This window comes from Anomaloglossus baeobatrachus, chromosome 1, assembly GCF_048569485.1.
Source record: "Anomaloglossus baeobatrachus isolate aAnoBae1 chromosome 1, aAnoBae1.hap1, whole genome shotgun sequence".
Lineage (NCBI taxonomy): Eukaryota > Metazoa > Chordata > Amphibia > Anura > Aromobatidae > Anomaloglossus > Anomaloglossus baeobatrachus.
Window position 1 is genome coordinate 35,883,353 of NC_134353.1, and position 21,580 is coordinate 35,904,932.

The 21,580-nt window shown below is 50.5% G+C and overlaps 1 protein-coding gene across 1 annotated transcript in view; it reads left to right on the forward strand.

The window, feature by feature from the left end:
- Positions 1-5,242: 5,242 nt before the first annotated feature.
- Positions 5,243-21,580, forward strand: part of ATRN (attractin) — a 189,553-nt gene continuing 173,215 nt past the window's right edge. The window contains 1 exon segment of the mRNA XM_075346398.1: positions 5,243-5,539. Coding sequence (XP_075202513.1) covers positions 5,364-5,539 — 176 coding nt within the window. The 5' untranslated portion in view covers positions 5,243-5,363.

Consider the following 21,580-nt stretch of genomic DNA (forward strand, 5'->3'; position numbering starts at 1 on the left):
CTCAGAGACATAGGTCTTCCCGGGCGGTATCTGGGCCAGGGTGACAGGGGCCACCGGAATGATTTTACTAGGACAGATGATGGGTTGGGTAGTCTCCTCCTCCTGCTCCATGGGCATGAAAGACCTGGACAAGGCATCAGCGCGTACATTCTTGTCCGCGGGTCGGAAATGGAGCTGGAAATCAAACCTGGCAAAGAATAAGGACCACCTGGCTTGCCGTGGGTTCAGTCGCTGAGCGGACCGCAGGTATTCCAGGTTCTTGTGGTCCGTGTAAATAATCACGGGGTACACTGCTCCTTCCAGAAGGTAGCGCCATTCCTCCAGAGCCAGTTTGACTGCCAGTAGCTCTCGGTCACCGATGGTGTAGTTGCGTTCAGGCGCTGAGAAGCTCTTGGAGAAGAATCCGCAAGTCACCATCTTCCCGGAGGAGGACTTCTGCATGAGCACTGCTCCGGCTCCCGAGGAGGAGGCATCCACCTCCAAGGTGAACTGGCGGTTTAACTCCGGACGGTGGAGTACAGGAGAGGAGGCAAATGCCCGCTTCAGAGAGCTAAACGCGGCGTCGGCCGCAGGTGACCAGTCCTTTGGATTAGCCTCCTTCTTGGTCAAAGCGGAGAGAGGGGCAGTCAGAGCAGAGAAGTGAGGGATGAACTGGCGGTAGTAGTTGGCGAACCCCAGGAAGCGTTGGATTGCCTTCAGTCCAGAAGGAGGAGGCCAGTTGAGAATGGAGGAGACCTTCTTTGGATCCATCTGCAGTCCGGTATCGGAGATGATGTACCCCAGGAAGGGGAGAGAAGACTGCTCAAAGACACACTTCTCGTACTTGGCGTACAGACGATTCTCTCTCAGTCTTTGTAGAACCAGCTGTACGTTCTCTCTGTGGGTCTGGAGGTCCGGAGAGAAGACAAGGATGTCATCCAGATACACTACCACACAGACGTAGAGAAGGTCCCGGAAAACGTCGTTCACCAATTCTTGAAAGACGGCTGGGGCGTTACACAGGCCGAAGGGCATCACGCAGTATTCATAGTGCCCATCGCGCGTATTGAACGCGGTCTTCCATTCGTCCCCAGAGCGGATGCGTACCAGATTGTAAGCACCCCGAAGATCCAGCTTGGTGAACACACGAGCTCCTCTAAGCCGGTCAAACAATTCGGGGATGAGCGGCAGAGGGTACTTGTTTTTGACGGTGATTTGATTCAATCCCCGGTAGTCTATGCATGGGCGTAAGTCGCCCTCTTTCTTCTTGACGAAGAAGAAGCCTGCTCCAGCAGGAGAGGAGGATCTCCGAATGAATCCCCTAGCCAGGCTCTCTGTGATGTAAGTAGACATGGCCCTTGTTTCGGCTGGAGACAATGGATATATCCGTCCTCGAGGAGGTGTTGTTCCTGGGAGCAGGTCGATGGCACAATCGCAAGGACGATGTGGCGGAAGTACCTCAGATTCCTTTTTATCAAAGACGTCCGCGAAGGACCAATAGGCCGAGGGCAGTCCCGGTAGGTTCTCTGGAACCGGAGGTCGTCGGATGGGTTGTATGGTCTTCGGACACTTCTCATGGCACGAAGAGCCCCATCGGGTGATTTCGCCAGTACCCCAGCTGACTGATGGTTCGTGTGTCCGTAACCAGGGAAGTCCCAGCAGGATTTGATGGGACATGTGTGGGAGGACGTAGAGAGCGATGTTCTCGGTGTGCAGGGCACCGATACGTAGTTCGACCGGCCTGGTAATCCAGGAGATGGTGTCAGAGAGGGGTCTCCCATCCACAGAGGCAATCACTAGGGGCTTGTCGAGTGGAGTAACAGGCACCTGGTACTTGTCCACCGTGGCCTGCTGGATGAAATTGCCTGCTGCCCCGGAATCGAGGTATGCCTCAGCCGTGAACCGCGTCTCTCCCGTTGTCACTTGCACAGTCCATGTAACCGGGTCTGAGAGAGTCCCAGCACCTAGGGTGGCCTCTCCTACCAACCCTAGGCTTTGGAGTTTCCCGGCCTCTCTGGACAGGAGCGTAGCAGGTGTGTGCCCTCTCCGCAGTAAAAGCAGAGACCCTTGGCGAGCCGCTCTGCTCGACGTTGTTCAGACTGCCGCACTCGGTCGATCTGCATGGGCTCGTGGACGGGGACCCCAGCTGTCGATGACTGAAGTACGGAGGGCTTCTGCGGAGGAGAGGAATGCCGTACCGGACGTCTCTCACGGGACAGTTCCTTGGATCGCTCCTGAAAGCGAATGTCCACTCGAGTCGATAGGGCAATCAGGGCATCCAGGGTGGTCGGTACGTCACGACCCGCCAGCTCATCTTTAATTCGCCCCGAGAGTCCTTCCCAGAAGGCGGCGGTTAGGGCCTCGTTGTTCCACCCGAGTTCTGAAGCCAAGGTGCGAAACCGGATTGCGTATTGACCCACCGTCAGAGTCCCCTGACGTAAGCGGAGAAGAGATGAAGCAGACGCGGAGGCGCGTCCGGGCTCATCAAAGGTGCCACGGAATGCCTGCAGGAAGTCCTGGATGTTCGTGGTAACAGGATCCCCCTTCTCCCACAAGGGGTTCATCCACGCCAGTGCCTCACCCTCTAGATGGGACATGATGAAGGCGACCTTGGCTTGGTCGGAGGCAAACAAATGCGGCAGCTGCGTGAAATGGAGGGAGCATTGGTTTAAGAATCCCCTGCAGGTCTTGGGGTCCCCGGCGTACCGGGGTGGTGAGGCCAAACGAAGTCTGGAAGCATCCGAAGAAGTCGCCACGGGAGCTGGAGCCGTGGATTGACTAGTGGAAGCCCGGGATGCTGAAGACGTAACTGACGCTTGTAGCGTGTTCAGGCGGGCGTCCACAGAAGACATGAATTGCAGCATGCGGGTCTGAGTCTCACGCTGGCGTTGGAGTTCCTCCTGTACGGCTGCTAGTGCTGCAGCGGGATCCATGGCCTGATCTTACTGTCAGGGCCAGGTGGACGGGCAGACCCAGGAGGTGGATCCACTGGGCCGAACTCCTTGATGGTGGTAAGGGGTCCGGTAGCTGGAGCACTACATGTAGCAGAACAGTCCGTGCACAAGAGTATAACGGAGAAGTCCCTGGGACCACGGAGTAACTGATGGTAGTCCGGGTGACGCAGCTCAGGTTCGGAAGCCGAGAAGATGTCAGGCGGGGTCCGGAACCTTTGGAGCGAGATGACGGGTCACCGCAGGGATCCGAGATGGTGCGGACTGTCAGGATGGCAGATAGGCAGCGTTCGGGGTTCGGGATTCGGCAGGACCGGATGGAGAGGCAGGCACGGCTCTACAAGAGAGATAGGTGAGTATATCATAGAGACACTAGGAGACCTGACTCCTAGCTTAAGAAACACGAAGATCAGGCCCCGCCCACTTGGACATTAAACCCCTTTATACCCTGTACCTGTTTGCATCATTTCCTGTTAATGGACGCTGGCCCTTTAAGAAAGGGTCAATGACCGCGCGCGCGCCCTAATGCGCATGCGCGCGGCCCGAGTGCCAGAAGCCAGAGCAGGAAGCTGCGAGGAGGAAGCAGCAGGGCCGGGCTGTGGCTGAGAAGCCGACGGGCGCCGGGAGCGGGGACCAGGACGCCGGGAACGCGCCGGCAATGGATGCTGGAGAGCGGGGAGCGGCGGTGACCGGACCGAGGAACCGGGAAGCGAGGCAGGAGAGCCGGGGAGCGTGACAGGTGAGCCGGAGGGCAGCGCAGGGGACCCGGGGAGCGTGACACTATCCTCCCTATAGATGATTATTATGCAGTCTATCCTCCCTATAGATGATTTTTATGTAGTCTATCCTCCCTATAGATGATTATTACGCAGTCTATCCTCCCTATAGATGATTATTACGCAGTCTATCCTCCTATAGATGATTATTACAGTCTATCCTCCTATAGATGATTATTACGCAGTCTATCCTCCCTATAGATGATTATTACGCAGTCTATCCTCCTATAGATGATTATTACACAGTCTATCCTCCCTATAGATGATTATTACACAGTCTATCCTCCCTATAGATGATTATTACACAGTCTATCCTCCTATAGATGATTATTATGCAGTCTATCCTCCCTATAGATGATTATTACGCAGTCTATCCTCCCTATAGATGATTATTACACAGTCTATCCTCCTATAGATGATTATTATGCAGTCTATCCTCCCTATAGATGATTATTATGTAGTCTATCCTCCCTATAGAAGATTATTACACAGTCTATCCTCCCTATAGAAGATTATTACACAGTCTATCCTCCCTATAGATGATTATTATGCAGTCTATCCTCCTATAGATGATTATTACAGTCTATCCTCCCTATACATGATTATTACGCAGTCTATCCTCCCTATAGATGATTATTACGCAGTCTATCCTCCCTATAGATGATTATTATGCAGTCTATCCTCCTATAGATGATTATTACACAGTCTATCCTCCTATAGATGATTATTACACAGTCTATCCTCCTATAGATGATTATTACACAGTCTATCCTCCCTATACATGATTATTACGCAGTCTATCCTCCCTATAGATGATTATTATCCAGTCTATCCTCCCATAGATGATTATTACACAGTCTATCCTCCCTATACATGATTATTACGCAGTCAATCCTCCCTAAAGATGATTATTATCCAGTCAATCCTCCCTATAGATGATTATTATCCAGTCTATCCTCCCATAGATGATTATTATCCAGTCAATCCTCCCATAGATGATTATTACACAGTCTATCCTCCTATAGATGATTATTACACAGTCTATCCTCCCTATACATGATTATTACACAGTCTATCCTCCCTATACATGATTATTACGCAGTCTATCCTCCCTATAGATGATTATTATCCAGTCTATCCTCCCATAGATGATTATTACACAGTCTATCCTCCCTATAGATGATTATTATGCAGTCTATCCTCCCTATAGATGATTATTACACAGTCTATCCTCCTATAGTTGATCATCACTCAGTCTATCCTCCCACAGATGACCATTCTCCCCTGTGGCGTCCTCTGGCACAGAATGACATGATGACAGAGCAGCAGGGCCTGTGTGGAGGGGCAGCCCCTCTGGGTGGGGTTATGCTGCTGCTCATAGTCCGATCCTGTGCACATGTCGTGTGGTCTGACATGAGAGTGGAGGAAGCTAGCATGGTCTCCATGGAGACGGCGCAGCGCAGACCACTGAGGAGCGGTGAGGACACGACAGCGTCTCCCCCGGCCTCCTGCCTGAGTGGTCGCTCCCAGAATGGAGCGCAGCGCACACGTGACCGCGGAGAGCCCCGCCCCCGGGTCAGGCCTGGCAGCCCAGTGACGACATCGGAGTGAGCGGAGGAGTCCGGAGAGCGAGCGCCGGCGGCGGCCCGGGGCAGACATGCGGGCGGCGGGGCTGCTGCTCGTGCTGCTCCAGCTGTGCGTGTGCCCGGAGCTGGAGGCCAAGGACTGCGACAAGCCCTGTGTGAACGGCGTGTGCCAGCCCGCCAGCGGACAGTGCCAGTGCGAGCCCGGCTGGACCGGAGAGCAGTGCCAGCACTGCGGGGGCCGCTTCAGGTGAGGGCACGGCTTGCGCGCCGGCGCCGGGACACGGTGTACGTGTGCTGTACAGTGTGTACTGAGTGTGTCACTGACCGGCACTCATATACTGTGTGTATACTGTGTGTGTGTACAGTGTATATACTGTGTGTGTGTACAGTGTATATACTGTGTGTGTGTACAGCGTATATACTGTGTGTGTGTGCAGTGTATATACTGTGTGTGTGTACAGTGTATATACTGTGTGTGTGTACAGTGTATATACTGTGTGTGTGTACAGTGTATATACTGTGTGTGTGTACAGCGTATATACTGTGTGTGTGTACAGCGTATATACTGTGTGTGTGTACAGCGTATATACTGTGTGTGTGTACAGCGTATATACTGTGTGTGTGTACAGCGTATATACTGTGTGTGTGTACAGCGTATATACTGTGTGTGTGTACAGCGTATATACTGTGTGTGTGTACAGTGTATATACTGTGTGTGTGTACAGCGTATATACTGTGTGTGTACAGCGTATATACTGTGTGTGTGTACAGCGTATATACTGTGTGTGTGTACAGTGTATATACTGTGTGTGTGTACAGTGTATATACTGTGTGTGTGTACAGTGTATATACTGTGTGTATACTGTGTGTGTATATACTGTGTGTGTGTATACTGTGTGTGTGTACAGCGTATATACTGTGTGTGTGTACAGTGTATATACTGTGTGTGTGTGTACAGTGTATATACTGTGTGTGTGTACAGCGTATATACTGTGTGTGTGTACAGTGTATATACTGTGTGTACAGTGTATATACTGTGTGTGTGTACAGTGTATATACTGTGTGTACAGTGTATATACTGTGTGTGTGTACAGTGTATATACTGTGTGTGTACAGTGTATATACTGTGTGTGTACAGTGTATATACTGTGTGTACAGTGTATATACTGTGTGTGTGTACAGTGTATATACTGTGTGTACAGTGTATATACTGTGTGTGTGTACAGTGTATATACTGTGTGTGTGTACAGTGTATATACTGTGTGTGTGTACAGTGTATATACTGTGTGTGTGTACAGTGTATATACTGTGTGTGTGTACAGTGTATATACTGTGTGTGTGTACAGTGTATATACTGTGTGTGTGTACAGTGTATATACTGTGTGTGTGTACAGTGTATATACTGTGTGTGTGTACAGTGTATATACTGTGTGTGTGTACAGTGTATATACTGTGTGTGTGTACAGTGTATATACTGTGTGTGTGTACAGTGTATATACTGTGTGTGTGTACAGTGTATATACTGTGTGTGTGTGTACAGTGTATATACTGTGTGTGTGTACAGTGTATATACTGTGTGTGTGTGTACAGTGTATATACTGTGTGTGTGTACAGTGTATATACTGTGTGTGTGTGTACAGTGTATATACTGTGTGTGTGTACAGTGTATATACTGTGTGTGTGTACAGTGTATATACTGTGTGTGTGTACAGTGTATATACTGTGTGTGTGTACAGTGTATATACTGTGTGTGTGTACAGTGTATATACTGTGTGTGTGTACAGTGTATATACTGTGTGTGTGTACAGTGTATATACTGTGTGTGTGTACAGTGTATATACTGTGTGTATACTGTGTGTGTATATACTGTGTGTGTATATACTGTGTGTGTGTACAGCGTATATACTGTGTGTGTGTACAGCGTATATACTGTGTGTGTGTGTACAGTGTATATACTGTGTGTGTACAGTGTATATACTGTGTGTGTGTGTACAGTGTATATACTGTGTGTGTACAGTGTATATACTGTGTGTGTACAGTGTATATACTGTGTGTACAGTGTATATACTGTGTGTGTGTACAGTGTATATACTGTGTGTGTGTACAGTGTATATACTGTGTGTGTGTACAGTGTATATACTGTGTGTGTGTACAGTGTATATACTGTGTGTGTACAGTGTATATACTGTGTGTGTGTACAGTGTATATACTGTGTGTGTGTGTACAGTGTATATACTGTGTGTGTGTACAGTGTATATACTGTGTGTGTGTACAGTGTATATACTGTGTGTGTGTACAGTGTATATACTGTGTGTGTGTGTGTACAGTGTATATACTGTGTGTGTGTGTGTACAGTGTATATACTGTGTGTGTGTGTGTACAGTGTATATACTGTGTGTGTGTGTGTACAGTGTATATACTGTGTGTGTGTGTGTACAGTGTATATACTGTGTGTGTGTGTGTACAGTGTATATACTGTGTGTGTGTGTGTACAGTGTATATACTGTGTGTGTGTGTGTACAGTGTATATACTGTGTGTGTGTACAGTGTATATACTGTGTGTGTGTACAGTGTATATACTGTGTGTGTGTACAGTGTATATACTGTGTGTGTGTACAGTGTATATACTGTGTGTGTGTACAGTGTATATACTGTGTGTGTACAGTGTATATATTGTGTGTGTGTGTGTACAGTGTATATACTGTGTGTGTGTGTACAGTGTATATACTGTGTGTGTGTGTAGTGTATATACTGTGTGTGTGTGTACAGTGTATATACTGTGTGTGTACAGTGTATATACTGTGTGTGTGTGTACAGTGTATATACTGTGTGTGTGTGTGTACAGTGTATATACTGTGTGTGTGTGTACAGTGTATATACTGTGTGTGTGTGTGTACAGTGTATATACTGTGTGTGTGTACAGTGTATATACTGTGTGTGTGTACAGTGTATATACTGTGTGTGTGTGTACAGTGTGTATATACTGTGTGTGTGTGTACAGTGTATATACTGTGTGTGTACAGTGTATATACTGTGTGTGTACAGTGTGTATATACTGTGTGTGTGTACAGTGTATATACTGTGTGTGTACAGTGTGTATATACTGTGTGTGTGTACAGTGTGTATATACTGTGTGTACAGTGTATATACTGTGTGTGTACAGTGTATATACTGTGTGTATATGCTGTGTGTGCGTTCAGCGTATATGCTGTGTGTGCGTACAGCGTATATGCTGTGTGTGCGTACAGCGTATATGCTGTGTGTGCGTACAGCGTATATGCTGTGTGTGCGTACAGCGTATATGCTGTGTGTGCGTACAGCGTATATGCTGTGTGTGCGTACAGCGTATATGCTGTGTGTGCGTACAGCGTATATGCTGTGTGTGCGTACAGCGTATATGCTGTGTGTGTGCGTACAGCGTATATGCTGTGTGTGTGCGTACAGCGTATATGCTGTGTGTGTGCGTACAGCGTATATGCTGTGTGTGTGCGTACAGCGTATATGCTGTGTGTGTGCGTACAGCGTATATGCTGTGTGTGTGCGTACAGCGTATATGCTGTGTGTGTGCGTACAGCGTATATGCTGTGTGTGTGCGTACAGCGTATATGCTGTGTGTGTGCGTACAGCGTATATGCTGTGTGTGTGCGTACAGCGTATATGCTGTGTGTGTGCGTACAGCGTATATGCTGTGTGTGTGCGTACAGCGTATATGCTGTGTGTGTGCGTACAGCGTATATGCTGTGTGTGTGCGTACAGCGTATATGCTGTGTGTGTGCGTACAGCGTATATGCTGTGTGTGTGCGTACAGCGTATATGCTGTGTGTGTGCGTACAGCGTATATGCTGTGCGTGTGCGTACAGCGTATATGCTGTGCGTGTGCGTACAGCGTATATGCTGTGCGTGTGCGTACAGCGTATATGCTGTGCGTGTGCGTACAGCGTATATGCTGTGCGTGTGCGTACAGCGTATATGCTGTGCGTGTGCGTACAGCGTATATGCTGTGCGTGTGCGTACAGCGTATATGCTGTGCGTGTGCGTACAGCGTATATGCTGTGCGTGTGCGTACAGCGTATATGCTGTGCGTGTGCGTACAGCGTATATGCTGTGCGTGTGCGTACAGCGTATATGCTGTGCGTGTGCGTACAGCGTATATGCTGTGCGTGTGCGTACAGCGTATATGCTGTGCGTGTGCGTACAGCGTATATGCTGTGCGTGTGCGTACAGCGTATATGCTGTGCGTGTGCGTACAGCGTATATGCTGTGCGTGTGCGTACAGCGTATATGCTGTGCGTGTGCGTACAGCGTATATGCTGTGCGTGTGCGTACAGCGTATATGCTGTGCGTGTGCGTACAGCGTATATGCTGTGCGTGTGCGTACAGCGTATATGCTGTGCGTGTGCGTACAGCGTATATGCTGTGTGTGTGTGCGTACAGCGTATATGCTGTGTGTGTGTGCGTACAGCGTATATGCTGTGTGTGTGTGCGTACAGCGTATATGCTGTGTGTGTGTGCGTACAGCGTATATGCTGTGTGTGTGTGCGTACAGCGTATATGCTGTGTGTGTGTGCGTACAGCGTATATGCTGTGTGTGTGTGCGTACAGCGTATATGCTGTGTGTGTGTGCGTACAGCGTATATGCTGTGTGTGTGTGCGTACAGCGTATATGCTGTGTGTGTGTGCGTACTGCGTATATGCTGTGTGTGTGTGCGTACAGCGTGTATATACTGTGTGTGTGTGCGTACAGCGTGTATATACTGTGTGTGTGTGCGTACAGCGTATATACTGTGTGTGTGTGTGCGTACAGCGTATATGCTGTGTGGGTGTGTGCGTACAGCGTTTATACTGTGTGTGTGTGTGCGTACAGCGTATATACTGTGTGTGTGTGCGTACAGCGTATATACTGTGTGTGTGCAGCGTGCGATGTACAGTGTCATACTGTGTACGTGTGTATGGAGTGTTTTTATATCTCCAAACAGTATATCACACAAGTGAGTACACCCCTCACATTTGTGTAAATATTTTGTCTTTTCCTGGGACAGCACTGCAGATCTGCCCCTGTGATACAATGTGCAGTGTCAGTGTGCAGCTTGTATAACAGGGTAAACAACTTAACACACAGACATTAATGGCTAAACCTCTGGCAACAAAGTGAGTACACCCCTAAGTGAAAATGACCAAATTGTGAATATTTTGTGTGGCCGCCATTATTTACCAGCACGACAGTCTCTCTTGGTCATGGAGGTCACTAGAGCTTCACAAGAGCCGCTTAATCCTCTTCCATCCTCCATGATGACATCACAGAGCTGGTGGATGTTAGAGAACTTGCGCTCCTTCCATATGAAGAGGTCCCACAGATGCTCTATAGGGTTTAGGTCTGGACAGCCTCGGCTGGTCCAGCGCCTTCACCCTCATGTTCTTTAGCGAGGTAGTGGTGGTCTTGGAGGTGTTTAGGGTCGTTATCATATTGGAATATGAAGGGAGGAGATCATCCTCTGTTTTAGTATGTCACAGGACATGTTGGCATTCATGGTTCCCTCAATGATCTAGCCCCTACAGCTGGGAGCACTCATGCAGCCCCAAACCATGATATTCCCACCACCATGCCTGACTGTAGGCAGGATACACTTCTCTTTGCCCTCCTCATCTGGTTGCAGCCACACTCCCTTCACACCATCTGAATCAAATAAGTTTATCTTGGTCTCATCAGACAACCATAATACACTCCTCTGTACTCGCCCTCCGCGGATCCATAATACACTCACCTGTACTCGCCCTCCGCGGGTCGATAATACACTCATCTGTACTCGCCCTCCGCGGGTCCATAATACACTCACCTGTACTCGCCCTCCACGGGTCCATAATACACTCACCTGTACTCTCCCTCCGCGGGTCCATAATACACTCACCTGTACTCTCCCTCCGCGGGTCCATAATACACTCTCCTGTACTCGCCCTCCGCGGGTCCATAATACACTCATCTGTACTCGCCCTCCGCGGGTCCATAATACACTCACCTGTACTCGCCCTCCGCGGGTCCATAATACACTCACCTGTACTCGCCCTCCGCGGGTCCATAATACACTCACCTGTACTCGCCCTCCGCGGGTCCATAATACACTCACCTGTACTCTCCCTCCGCGGATCCATTATACGCTCACCTGTACTCTCCCTCCGCGGATCCATAATACTCACCTGTACTCTCCCTCCGCGGATCCATAATACACTTACCTGTACTCGCCCTCCGCGGGTCCATAATACACTCACCTGTACTCGCCCTCCGCGGGTCCATAATACACTCCTCTGTACTCGCCCTCCGCGGGTCCATAATACACTCATCTGTACTCGCCCTCCGCGGGTCCATAATACACTCATCTGTACTCGCCCTCCGCGGGTCCATAATACACTCACCTGTACTCACCCTCCGCGGGTCCATAATACACTCACCTGTACTCGCCCTCCGCGGGTCCATAATACACTCACCTGTACTCGCCCTCCATAAGTCCATAATACACTCACCTGTACTCGCCCTCCGCGGGTCCATAATACACTCCTCTGTACTCGCCCTCTGCGGGTCCATAATACACTCCTCTGTACTCGCCCTCCGCGGGTCCATAATACACTCACCTGTACTCTCCCTCCGCGGGTCCATAATACACTCATCTGTACTCTCCCTCCGCGGGTCCATAATACACTCATCTGTACTCTCCCTCCGCGGGTCCATAATACACTCCTCTGAACTCGCCCTCCGCGGGTCTGTAATACACTCACCTGTACTCGCCCTGATGGAGGAGGCTCGCTGTGACTCCTGATGGAGGAAGGGGAGGCTCGCTGGGACTCCTGATGGAGGAGGGGGAGGCCCGCTGTGACTCCTGATGGAGGAGGGGGAGGCCCGCTGTGACTCCTGATGGAGGAGGGGGAGGCCCGCTGTGACTCCTGATGGAGGAGGGGGAGGCCCGCTGTGACTCCTGATGGAGGAGGGGGAGGCCCGCTGTGACTCCTGATGGAGGAGGGGGAGGCCCGCTGTGACTCCTGATGGAGGAGGGGGAGGCCCGCTGTGACTCCTGATGGAGGAGGGGGAGGCCCGCTGTGACTCCTGATGGAGGAGGGGGAGGCCCGCTGTGACTCCTGATGGAGGAGGGGGAGGCCCGCTGTGACTCCTGATGGAGGAGGGGGAGGCCCGCTGTGACTCCTGATGGAGGAGGGGGAGGCCCGCTGTGACTCCTGATGGAGGAGGGGGAGGCCCGCTGTGACTCCTGATGGAGGAGGGGGAGGCCCGCTGTGACTCCTGATGGAGGAGGGGGAGGCCCGCTGTGACTCCTGATGGAGGAGGGGGAGGCCCGCTGTGACTCCTGATGGAGGAGGGGGAGGCCCGCTGTGACTCCTGATGGAGGAGGGGGAGGCCCGCTGTGACTCCTGATGGAGGAGGGGGAGGCCCGCTGTGACTCCTGATGGAGGAGGGGGAGGCCCGCTGTGACTCCTGATGGAGGAGGGGGAGGCCCGCTGTGACTCCTGATGGAGGAGGGGGAGGCCCGCTGTGACTCCTGATGGAGGAGGGGGAGGCCCGCTGTGACTCCTGATGGAGGAGGGGGAGGCCCGCTGTGACTCCTGATGGAGGAGGGGGAGGCCCGCTGTGACTCCTGATGGAGGAGGGGGAGGCCCGCTGTGACTCCTGATGGAGGAGGGGGAGGCCCGCTGTGACTCCTGATGGAGGAGGGGGAGGCCCGCTGTGACTCCTGATGGAGGAGGGGGAGGCCCGCTGTGACACCTGATGGAGGAGGGGGAGGCCCGCTGTGACACCTGATGGAGGAGGGGGAGGCCCGCTGTGACTCCTGATGGAGGAGGGGCAGGCCCGCTGTGACTCCTGATGGAGGAGGGGGAGGCCCGCTGTGACTCCTGATGGAGGAGGGGGAGGCCCGCTGTGACTCCTGATGGAGGAGGGGGAGGCCCGCTGTGACTCCTGATGGAGGAGGGGGAGGCCCGCTGTGACTCCTGATGGAGGAGGGGGAGGCCCGCTGTGACTCCTGATGGAGGAGGGGGAGGCCCGCTGTGTCTCCTGATGGAGGAGGGGGAGGCCCGCTGTGTCTCCTGATGGAGGAGGGGGAGGCCCGCTGTGACTCCTGATGGAGGAGGGGGAGGCCCGCTGTGACTCCTGATGGAGGAGGGGGAGGCCCGCTGTGACTCCTGATGGAGGAGGGGGAGGCCCGCTGTGACTCCTGATGGAGGAGGGGGAGGCCCGCTGTGACTCCTGATGGAGGAGGGGGAGGCCCGCTGTGACTCCTGATGGAGGAGGGGGAGGCCCGCTGTGACTCCTAGGTTTGTTTTTAGGGGATTGAAGCAGGAGCAAAGTACATTTTAAACAATAGATTTTGGAATAATAATAATTTTCATAAGTGGAAGTTTACTTTTTTTTTTTTTTGTTATGTATGTGCCCCTGCTATGTGCTGTGAAGTGGCCATGTCTGACCGTACAGGGACATGGTCTGATCATACCACAGCTTCTGGGCTGGGGTATACAGATAACACAGCACAGGATCATATCTGATTTCTTTCTGGTAGGTAAAATATTTCCTTGCTTGTTTAAGAATGTTTTACCTCACAGAAAACTGCACCTGTGATCCCACGCTGTACGATCTGTATATCATTTGTGTCACCCCCGGCCCCAGGAGCTGTGGTATGATCAGACCATGTCCCTGTACGGTCAGACACGGCTATTACACAGTACACAGCAAGGACACATATATAAGATTATCTTATTAATATATAATGCTACCAAGCACCATCAGTCATTGGATGATGCTAAAAAAAGCACCATCAGTCATTGAATGATGCTACCAAGCACCACCAGTCATTGTATGATGCTACCAAGCACCATCAGACACTGTATGATGCTACCAAGCACCATCAGACACTGTATGATGCTACCAAGCACCATCAGACACTGTATGATGCTACCAAGCGCCATCAGACATCTAATACTAGACAATGCTTTGATCTTTTGACCTTCAGGCTCCATATCTCACCATCCTCTACATCTTTGAGTGGGAGGCAACCTTCATTTTATAGACAATCATCTTGGTTATCTGATACATAAATGTGACTTGCAGCTATTTAGCATTTGATTAGTTATGCAGATACTTGTCATGACACCCCATTGTTACTGTTTTGCTCCTGATGGTGGAAAAAGCTTTTTCCTCCTGTATACTACAAATCACAACCTGTTCTCACATTCCCTAATAACTCAGTGTGTTATTGGGTTGATTCCAAGGCAAAAGTAACTGGTTTGAATATAGGAGCAGCCATGAAGATTTCCCAAAAAATGAGAAACCGCATCATCCAGCTCCCAAGAAAATTGCTAAACTGCATCATGTGAGGCCATGACAGGTGGAGGATTAAGAAATGAAGTCCGTCCATCCATTCAAAAGCCAAGAGATGACGTCCGGGCTAAAATGTCAGTCAACAAGTCGCTCCTCACAAGGTCTATCAGTTCTGGTGACACCCGGCAGTGGAGGCGGCTCGTGTGCTTCATAATAGTGAGATCACAGACGGTCATGAAGCACCATGCGACGCACGTTACACAAGTCTGGAATGGTCGCCCGAAATAAGGTGAAGAAGCCGCAACTCTAATATCATCATAAGACACATTGGCTCAAGTTTACAAAAAAAGTACGAAAAGTAGAAGATTGGAAACGGGAGATTTAGAGCGATGAGACGAAAGTGAATAGACTGCTCTGGTGGGGGCAAATAGGTCTGAAAAAAGGGCTAATGGATGGAGAAATGGAAGCAACTGTCAAGTTCGGTGGGGGAAGCCTGATCATTTGAAGGGGGGGGGGGTTTACAGCCAAAGGTTATGGACACTTGACCAGGATTTATGGTGGTCTCAATGCTGAGCTATATGTGAGTGTCCTACAAGACGAATAACTTCATACACTCGAGTACTACGGGTATGAAAAGGACGAAATAGTGTTACAGCAGGAGAACGACCTGAAGCATACGGCGAGTCTGGAGAAGAAATGGGTCACTGACAATGAAGTAGAAGAGCTGGATTGTCCCCACAGTCCCCAGACCTTAATCCAATCCAACACTTGTGGGTGAAAAAACAGCTGTATACATCCCCAAGTGAGCGACCAGTATACACCAAGACTGGGAATGTGGAGAAGAGACCTGACCAGTATACACCGACACTGGGAACGTGGAGCAGAGACCTGACCAGTATACACCAACACTGGGAACGTGGAGAAGAGACCTAACCAGTATACACCAACACTAAGAACATGGAGAAGAGACCTGACCAGTATACACCAACACTGGGAACGTGGAGAAGAGACCTGACCAGTATACACCAACACTGGGAATGTGGAGAAGAGACCTGACCAGTATACACCAACACTGGGAACGTAGAGAAGAGATCTGACCAGTATACACCAACACTGGGAACGTGGAGAAGAGACCTCACCAGTATACACCAACACTGAGAACGTGGAGAAGAGACCTCACCAGTATACACCAACACTGGGAACGTGGAGAAGAGACCTGACCAGTATACACCAACACTGGGAACGTAGAGAAGAGACCTGACCATTATACCCCAACACTGGGAACATGGAGAAGAGACCTGACCAGTATACACCAACACTGGGAACATGAAGAAGAGAGCCGACCAGTATACACCAACACTGGGAATGTGGAGAAGAGACCTGACCAGTATACACCAACACTGAGAACGTGGAGAAGAGACCTGACCAGTATACACCAACACTGGGAATGTGGAGAAGAGACCTGACCAGTATACACCAACACTGAGAACGTGGAGAAGAGACCTGACCAGTATTCACCAACACTGGGAACGTGGAGAAGAGACCTGACCAGTATACACCAACACTGGGAACATGAAGAAGAGAGCCGACCAGTATACACCAACACTGGGAATGTGGAGAAGAGACCTGACCAGTATACACCAACACTGAGAACGTGGAGAAGAGACCTGACCAGTATACACCAACACTGGGAACGTGGAGAAGAGACCTGACCAGTATACACCAACACTGGGAACGTATAGAAGAGACCTGACCAGTATACACCAACACTGGGAACATGAAGAAGAGAGCCGACCAGTATACACCAACACTGGGAATGTGGAGAAGAGACCTGACCAGTATACACCAACACTGAGAACGTGGAGAAGAGACCTGACCAGTATACACCAACACTGGGAACGTGGAGAAGAGACCTGACCAGTATACACCAACACTGGGAACGTATAGAAGAGACCTGACCAGTATACACCAACACTGGGAATGTGGAGAAGAGACCTGACCAGTATACACCAACACTGGGAATGTGGAGAAGAGACCTGACCAGTATACACCAACACTGAGAACGTGGAGAAGAGACCTGACCAGTATACACCAACACTGGAAACATGGAGAAGAGACCTGACCAGTATACACCAACACTGGGAACGTGGAGAAGAGACCTGACCAGTATACACCAACACTGGGAACGTGGAGAAGAGACCTGACCAGTATACACCAACACTGGGAACGTGGAGAAGAGACCTGACCAGTATACACTGTGACGGGGTGTACATCAGAGCAAAGAGAGACAACAGGCCGAGGATGATCCAACAGGTTTACTAACAGGAATACAGGAACAGCACACGACAAGTCCAAATAAAACAGATTCGGGGGCACCTCCCGATAATCCAAAGTGCCAGATCACAACGTAATAGTCCTTTTCAGAGTCCCAGAAATCCCACACAATCCACTGGACGGCGAGGTCTGTCCGCAGATTCAGATCTCGCTCCCTTCCTCTTCAAAAACTCAACTCCCAACTGCATTTAGAAACAGGAGTGAATTGTTTGAGCTCGTGGGCCCGCCCCTCAAGGGTAGGGGTCTATGCAATGGTTGGGCCCACTAGAAGATTCTAGAAGGTTGGCTCCGAGATGTCTACAGGTTTGTGTAGTTGGCGTTATCCACTGCTTACGAAACAATGAGAAGTTCCCCTGGCTGTGTGGACAAGAGATAATTGCATTATGGGCCCAGAGACACAGGAGATGGGGGGAAGGTATGGTTACTTACATCCCAAGACATTTCAAAGTGTTCAGTAAGTACAACCAAAGGAAAGTGACATCACATCCTGACATAGTATTACAGCAAATACAGTGAGAAGGTAAAATACATCATGACAATTCCTTCCCCTCCCAACTTGTGTACGTACTAGGGACCTCTACAGGTCGCTGGTTAAGTACACGCAGGCATGGCTGACAGGACTCAAGGCTCCTCTTGCCTGGACAGTCCATCTGCATTTTGGTGTTGGCTGCCCCTTCTATATTGTATGGTAAAGTTATAGGGCTGCAGAGCCAGGCTCCATCGCAGTAAGCGTCCATTGTCCCCAGAGACTCTGTTCAGCCAGGTGAGGGGATTGTGATCAGTAACCACAGTGAATTCCCGTCCATACAGATACGGCCGTAGTTTCTTAAGGGCCCACACTACAGCCAGACATTCCTTCTCAACAGTTGCATAGGCCACTTCTCGGTCCAGCAGTTTCCGGCTGAGATAGGCGATGGGGTGCTCGTCCCCAGCTGCATTCACCTGGCTGAGGACAGCTCCCAGTCCATAAGCAGAGGCGTCCGTCTGCACAATGAATCTCCTCTTGTAGTCTGGAGCAGCCAGGACAGGATTGCAGATCAAAGCATCCTTCAGCCGGTTAAAAGCCTCATCACAGGCTGGAGTCCAGATCACCAGCCGGGGCATTGTTTTCTTGGTCAGGTCGGTAAGAGGCTTGGCCACAGAGCTGAAATGAGAAACAAATTTTCGGTAATAACTGGCAGTGCCCAGAAAAGCCATAACTTGTTCCTTAGTTTGGGGTACAGGCCAGTCTCTAATAGCCTGGATTTTGGCAGGCTCAGGTCGGAGCTTCCCTCCTCCCACTCTATGTCCTAGGTACTGGACTTCCCCCATCCCCAATTGGCATTTATCGGGTCGAATAGTTAGGCCGGCTGCAAGAATCAGGTCCAAAATAATGGCTACTTGATTCAGATGTTCCTCCCATGTGTGGCTGAAGACGGCGATATCATCCAAGTAGGCACAAGCAAAGTCATCACATCCCCGGAGGATCTGATCCACCATTCTCTGGAAGGTGGCCGGGGCATTTTTCATTCCAAAAGGCATGCTTAGAAATTCATACAGACCAAAGGGGGTTATAAAAGCGGACCGTTCTCTCCCTTCATCCGTTAGAGGGATCTGCCAGTATCCCTTACTGAGATCCAAGGTAGTGACATATCGGGACCCAGCCAGTCGGTCTAGAAGTTCGTCAATACGAGGCATTGGGTAAGGATCGCTGACGGTATGGTCGTTTAGTCGCCGATAGTCCACACAAAATCGAGTACTCCCATCCTTCTTGGGTACTAACACCACAGGGGAGGCCCAAGGGCTATGGGAGGCCTGGATTACCCCAAGCTGTAACATCTCCTCCAGTTCGTGCTGCATGGTGTTTCGAACTGATTCAGGTACCCGGTAAGGAGCCAGTTGTATGGGACGGATGCCCTGAGTGTCCACATAATGTTGGGTGACGGTGGTTCGACCTGGTTGGGATGAGAAAGCAGCCCGTCTCTGTTGAAGCACTTCCAGCATCTGGATTTTCTGTAAGGAGTCCAGGTAATCTCCCAGGGGAACCTGTTCCACAGTGGATGGGGCTCTCGCTGCTTCCACGAGATCAGGTAGAGAGTCCTCATCCTCTTGACCATCTTCTGAAGCCAACCGACAGCTTGCTATCATTGGAATGTTCCGGTCATGGTACTCCTTAATCATATTCACATGGACAGTCTTTTGCCTTAGCCCCTGATCATCTAAAGCAAGAAGGTAATTGGTATCATTCAGTTTTCTGAGAACCCGGAAGGGACCCTCCCATGTGGTCTGCAGTTTATTCTGCCGATGGGGAACAATCATTAAGACTTGTTGTCCTTCTACAAACTCCCGATAGCGTGCGTTACGGTCATACCATGTCTTCTGTCTGGTTTGAGCCATACGCAAATGACTCTGTGCAAAACTAGCAAGTTGGGCCAAGGTTTCTCGCAGCTTTAGGACATAAGGGACAACAGGGGTTCCTGTATCTTCAACTTGCCCCTCCCAGTATTCCTTGAGCAGGGTTAAGGGTCCTCGGACCTTTCTTCCATAGAGTAGTTCAAAGGGGGAGAACCCAGTGGACTCCTGGGGAACTTCCCGATAGGCAAACAAGAGATGGGGTAGGTACTTCTCCCAGTCTGAATCTCGGTCCGTGAAGGCCCTCAGCATATTCTTCAGAGTGCCGTTGAATCGTTCACAAAGTCCATTTGTTTGGGGATGATACGGGGTCGTTCGGATCGCTCGTACTCCACAGGTGCGCCACAGACACTGGACCAACTCTGACATAAACTGGGAGCCTTGGTCCGACAAGATCTCACTGGGGAATCCTACTCTGGTAAAAATAATAACCAAGGCCTCGGCCACCTTGGCTGCAGAGATACTTGACAAGGCCACGGCTTCTGGATATCGGGTGGCGTAGTCCACAACAGTGAGAATGTACTGCTTTCCAGATTTACTTGGTTTAGCCAGAGGTCCAATGATATCAACAGCTACTCTTTGAAAGGGTTCTTCTATTATAGGGAGCGGTTGCAGGGGTGCCTTTGGGTGATCTCCGGGTCGCCCTCTACGCTGACATATGTCACAAGTTCGGCAGAAATGCGCCACTGCTTGGGAAATCCCCGGCCAATAAAAAGTTTGAGTCAATCGTCTCTCGGTGCGGGTTTTGCCTTGATGGCCAGCCGTAGGAATGTCATGAGCCAGGTGTAATAGGGGAATTCTGTACTTCTGAGGAACAATCAGCTGTTTGCTATAAGTCCAGGGCTTATCTAGGGAGTCGGCATTGGCAACCCGATACAGAAGTCCATTTTCTCTGATAATTCTTTCTCCGTTTTCCCCTAGCTGCCCTATTTCAGCCCGAGTTCTAAAACTAGCAAGGGTGGGGTCAGTCTCTACTTCTTGTCTAAACTGAACTTTGTCCCAAGTAACATTCATATTATCCCCACAAGAAGAATCACTCACCGGCTGTAATGGCAGTTCTGGTGGCCTCAGTTCCATGGATGGGTTGTACACGTCCACATGGGCTGCTCTCTTGGCTTGACTTCTGGTTACCGCACCGACAAAGTGGCAATGAAGATTCCCCACATCATTTCCTAGAAGAACGTCTGCAGGGAGGCCGCTCATCACACCGACCACACATTGTTTTGCCCCAAAGCCATAATCCAGGGTCACACTCGCTCTTGGAATATATCTCTGGGTACCTCCTGCCAGTTCAATGGCAATTCCTGGTCCCTTTTGAATTGCTTGTGGTTGAATTACTCGGGGATCGGCTATGGTGAGGAAAGCCCCAGTGTCACGGAAGCCAACAACTTTTTGGCCATCCAGCACGACCTCCTGTAGATGTTTGTCCTGAAGATCAGAAGAACAGGTGGCTGGAGCTCGCACCCCATAGACTCCGGGTAGGGGAGCCAGGATATCTGAGTCACTTGGCAAGTCATCAGGCACAGAATCCAGCTCTTCTCCTGGTGAAGGTGTCTGTAGGTAATGAACAGGCAAAGGCGGTCTGTAGCTGTTCTGTCTACGAACACCTGGACATTGGAATTGCATGTGCCCAGGCTGCCCACATCCATAACATCTGCGCTCTGGGATTCTTCCTCCGCGTCGTATTCCCAAAGGTGGAGCATGAGTAATGCGAGGCACAGTCACACGAAGGTCCCCATGAGTTGACGGTCTAGGGTGATGGTGAACATTGGGGCCAGAAGGACCAGGGGCCACCAGCGTTGGGGGGTTGGTGTTTTTTTTCTCACTGGGTAGTAGTTTTTTCCACTGAGGCTTGATGGTGAGAGCCTCATCAGCTAGAGCTGCAGCTTCCTCCACAGTGGCTGGTCTCCTTTCACGCACCCATTCCCGGATCTCAGCGGGGCACTTGAAGTAAAACTGCTCTTTTAGGAGGACCTGGAGGACGGTCTCCAAGGTTAAGGCCTCCTCTGCCTCCAACCAACGATGCCACAGATGTTTGAGTTTGTGGGCATACATCTTGAAGGACACTTCCTCATCACATGCTAGAGTACGGAACTGAGTCCTGTAAGTGTCTGGCGTTACAGCATAATGTTCTAGAATAGTCTGTTTAATATCCGCATACTCACAGTTCCACCGAGGGTCCATAGCTCTATAGGCTGCAGCAGCTCCACCCTCTAAGAGCCCAACCAGATGCCGGACGCGCTCCCTTTC